A 5,043-nucleotide genomic window follows, 5' to 3' on the forward strand; every position below is an offset into this window, starting at 1 on the left:
TTATACCCTTTGAGATGAGAGCTATATCTTTTTTAAAAAAATAGTTAATTAATTTATTTTAAAGAGATATATAGATAGATATATAGATAGAGAGAGTCCTCTAGCTACTGCAAATGAACTCCAGACACATGTGTCACCATGTGCATCTAGCTTTATATGGGTACTGGGGAATGGAACCTGAGTCCTTAGGCTTCACAGGCAAGTGCCTTAGCCACTAAACCATCTTTCCAGCCCAAAAGCTGTGTTTTTTGAGGTGACATGTACAACTAAATGCCAGACAATGCATAAAATAAGTGACAGTGCTCATATAAGGAGTTTATGATTTTTCAGATATTCACTCTCATAGCAAGTAAAAAAAATGCAAGCAAATAAGCTAAATAATTACACAAATGTGCATTTAATATATGAGGTGTCTGTTTTGCTCACAGTTTGCACCTGATGCTTGGTTTCATCAAGTTTGTTCACAAATAGTCATTTAATAATAGGTTGGCACCTGGGCAGTATATATTTTTTATTTGAGAGAGATAATTAGATTATTACACTGAGTTCACTCTGGTACAACAAAAGGAGCTAGTATATTCTCATATTTATATGCACTAAATAAAAATCATTTTTATTACTTGCAGAAAACATAGACTCAAGGCTTAGATAAACTTAATTGATAACATTTACAACTGACTTTGTGATCATATATTCATTTTGACTTATGTACATATTGCAATTTAGATGTGTAAGGTCTTTGATCCATTTTCTACACAATCACTCTGTTGAGACATAATATTTAGACGTAAGTATCACCCCCATAGCCTCAAATATTAATGATTAAACTTTCTACTTAGTTCCCTGCTAGTTGAGCCTTTAGAAGATCAAGCCTTGTTGGAGATTGGGGTGAACCTGGTAGCTGATTAGCCTCTCTGACTGAGTGTTCATAGCCAGCTTGCTACCCTTTCTTTCTTTGCTATGGATATTGAAATTGTGAGCCAGCTTCCACATTCTTTTATTCCATGATGAAATCTTACCCTCAGAATTGTGAAACTGAAATAAACCCTTTCCTCCCATAAGCTGTTTTTGTTAGGTATTTTGTCCCAGTAATACAAGAAAAGCTAGCTGCTATAGAAAATTGGCGCTGAGAATGGGGTCATTGCTGACATGAATATGACTATATTAGATTTTTTTTCATCTTTTGGAATTTTTTTCAGGAGGAATATGGAAGGATTTGATACTTTGAACAAGAAAAGCCTTGCAGTGGTGTAAGCAAAGGCTGGTGGGCCATTCTGGTGAGTATTTGAAAGAACTAAATACAGAGAGAAATGTGGAGTTATGAAGAGGCTTCAGTAAGGGAAGACATAATTTTATTAGAACTGTGCTACTGGCAGAAAGGCTAGCTGAATTGTCCATGTCCTGAGAATTTGAGAAAAATTGAATTTAAAAGTAAGAGGCTGTTGTATTTGGTGAAAAAAGTATAAAACAAATTTGTGAAAAGTTGACACAAAAAATTAAGCAAGTTTAAGCTTGCAGACACAAAGACTTGTAGACCACTGAAGTTATAATTGTTAATGAGTTTACCACCACTAAAAGTGAGCTAATTAAAGCCAGGCATGGTGGTGGCATGCCTTGGGAGCCAGAGGTAGGAGGGTTGCTGTGAGTTCAAGGCCACCCTGACACTACATAATGAATTCCAGGTCATCTTGGGCTAGAGAGAGACCCTACCTCAAAAAACCCAAATAAATAAATAAATAAATAAAAATAAAAAATATGGGCTAATTGTTCTGCACTGGGAAAATGGAAAAGGTGCCTTAAGGGCAAAACCAAACCCACTGAAGTTTCAAGCTAGTGAGAAAGCAATGTCTTGAAAGGAGAGGGCCTAATGGAAGAAGGCTTAAGAAGCATCTTGCTCCTTAAGTGCAAGCTTTATTTCACCTTGGATTTATAAATTTTGCTATGCCATCCCGCCTGGTCCTGGTTTTTGGAAGCATGAGAAATGCAGAAATTGTATCATGAATTGCACATGGTTTTAAGAGCTTCTGAAAAGTAGCCCTATAAAGCAGAGTTGAAATTCCTGTATGGCGATCCTGTGAAGCCACTGTATGGAGCTGTGAAGATGAACCATGAATTTCAATAGAGATACCAGAATTTTACAGTGGGAAGCCCTGTCTCACTGGTTCAGGTAGATCTTCTCAGAAAGATAGTATAGTGAAAGGGTAGCATTGGGATTTTTAGAACAAGAGGACTTTATCATGGGTGACAGATGAAAAGCTTGGAGCTGCAGGTTATTGATCTTGTGTTGATCCTGTCTTATTATCTTATCTTTAAGCAATAGTAATGCTATCATGTGTTAGAAGTATGTACATTTATGTAACACTTGCTTTGATTTTACAGGGATCACAGTTAAGAGATTGTGTTGAATTTCAGAAGATACTTTAGAATTTTGAATAGTGCCAGGTGTGGTGGCACATGTCTTTAATCCCAGCACTTGGGAGGCAGAGAGGTAGGAGGGTCGCCATGAGTTCAGGAGTACCCTGAGACTACATAGTGAATTTCAGGGGGCAGCCTGTGCTAGAGGAAGACCCTACCTCATAAAACAACAACAACAACAACAACAACAACAACAACAACAAAAGAATTTTGAATGGTGTTGGAATTGATAAAAAACCTTGAGATTTTGAATGTAGGACTGCATGAATTTTGCACTGTGAGATGGTCATAAATCTGTGGGGGCCACAGGACGAATGTGGTAGTTTGAATATAAAATGTCCTATGTAGCCTCAAGTGCTTGTGATTAAAAGCTTCTTATTTCATCGTCAGATGGTTGGGCATTTTAAAGGTGGAGCCTTGCTGGAGGTGGTGTGTTGCTGGAGACAACTTGGGTTTGATTAGTTTAGATCACTGGGTGTTCAGAGTCAGCTTGTTGTTCTTTCTCTGGTGTGAGTATGTGAAGCTGTGAGCCAGATGTCAAAAGTTTCTCTGCCATCATGAAACTGAATATATAAGCCTGCAGTGAATTCTGTTTTGTCTCAGTAATGAAAAGGTAACTTCTATAATCACTTATTTTTTATTGAGTTTAATACAATGCCAAGATTTCAACTTGTATATTTCTTTTCACTTGAATCTGAACACTAAGATCTTCTTTCTGTTCCAGGAGTTCTATTTCATCTCTATTTACAACTAACTAGAACATACTAAATGGAAGAAACAAACCAGTCTGCGGTGTCTGAGTTTATTTTTCAGGGACTTTGTACCTCAAAGGAAATCCAGATCTACTTTCTGTTGTTCTTGTCTATATTTTATCTGGTGATTGTTGTGGGTAACCTCTTAATTGTGCTATTAATTATTACTGACCACCATCTCCACTCCCCCATGTACTTTCTGTTAGCTAATCTTTCATTTATTGACTTCTGCCTTTCTTCAGTAACCACCCCCAAACTGACCACAGACCTCCTGAAGGACAATAAAATTATTTCCTTTGGGGGATGCATGAGCCAGATCCTCTGTGTGCATTTCTTTGGAGGGGGTGAGATGGTGCTTCTTGTGACAATGGCCTATGACCGGTATGTGGCCATCTGTAAGCCACTACATTACTCCAGCATCATGGACAGACAGAAGTGCATCTGGCTAGTTTTGATTCCATGGATCATTGGCTTTGTGCATGGCATGAGTCAACTGGTTATAATTTTGGAGCTGCCCTTCTGTGGACCTCGAGAAGTGGACAGCTTTTTCTGTGATATTCCTGTGGTATTGAAATTAGCTTGCATGAATACTGATACTCTAAAAATTGTGATAAATGCTGACAGTGGTATTTTAGTAATAACCTGTTTTATTCTCTTGCTTGTTTCCTACACTAACATTTTATTAACTGTTCACCTTCATTCTAAAGGCAGTTCATCAAAAGCACTCTCTACCTGTACATCCCACATCATAGTGGTTGCACTCTTCTTTGGACCTGTCTTATTCATCTATCTGTGGCCAGTCAGCATCACATGGGTGGACAAATTTCTTGCTGTGTTTTACACAGTAATCACACCTATTCTCAATCCAGCTATCTATACACTGAGAAATAAAGATATTAAAAATGCCATAAAGAAATGGATAAAATGCTTATGAATTAAAGAGATAATTGTTAACTATCTTATGCCATTAGAAAATCTATTGTGTATATACCAGTTTACCCAAATTTTGCCCTCTAAATTGAACTGTCTGTTACTCATTCATTTCTCCAAGCTGTGAGTGATCATAGATATATGTTTTGTGTCTTTTCTATTATGAAGATACATCTAAAAATCCCATATTTAATTCTTTACTACTTAGAAAGATTCATAAATATGTGTATTAAAATATTAGAAGGCAGCTGGGCATGGTGGTGTACACCTTTAATCCCAGCACTTGGGAGGCAGAAGTAGGAGGATTGCTATGAGTTTGAGGCCACCCTGAGAATACAGAGTGAATTCCAGGTCAGCTTGGGCTAGGGTGACACACTACCTCAAAAAACAAAATGAAACAAAATTAGAAGATGATAATAATTACTACCTCAAATAATAATGATACAACTTAGTGATAACTGTTATGTTTCCAACACTGTAGGTCACTTGAATTACTTATTGTTGTTCCTACTTCTAATAATATGTTTTATGCCCACCATAATTCTAACTCAACATTAAAAGATAGAGATGTTAGGGCTGGAGGGACAGCTTAGCAGTTAAGGCATTTGCCTGCAAAGCCAAAGGACCCAGGTTCGATTCCTCAGGGCCCATATTGCCAGATGCACAAAGGGGAGCGAGCATGTGTCTGGAGTTTGTTTGCAATGGCTGGAAGCCCTGGCATTCCCATTCTCTCACTCTTTCTCCTTTTCTGTCAAATAAATAAATAAATAAAAATAAAATATAAAAAGATAAAGATTTTATTTAAGTGGTTTTCATTCACTTATAAAACAAAATGATAAATGGATCAAATCATAATGCTATTTCCATTGTCCTTGCTGACAATATTTCTGCAATGTTTCAAGTCTTAGTTATTCATATAAATCTAGTATTTCCCTTGATTTTCTTC

At 37.0% G+C, this 5,043-nt stretch overlaps 1 protein-coding gene across 1 annotated transcript; it reads left to right on the plus strand.

The window, feature by feature from the left end:
* The first annotated feature begins 3,183 nt into the window (after nt 1-3,183).
* LOC101600347 (olfactory receptor 4K14-like) lies at nt 3,184-4,101 on the plus strand. Its single transcript, XM_004660759.2, has one exon. It carries the CDS (start codon nt 3,184-3,186, stop codon nt 4,099-4,101), a length of 918 nt encoding a protein of 305 aa, XP_004660816.2.
* Nucleotides 4,102-5,043: the final 942 nt, after the last annotated feature.

The sequence above is a fragment of the Jaculus jaculus genome, chromosome 8 (genome assembly GCF_020740685.1).
Source record: "Jaculus jaculus isolate mJacJac1 chromosome 8, mJacJac1.mat.Y.cur, whole genome shotgun sequence".
Taxonomy (NCBI): Eukaryota; Metazoa; Chordata; class Mammalia; order Rodentia; family Dipodidae; genus Jaculus; species Jaculus jaculus.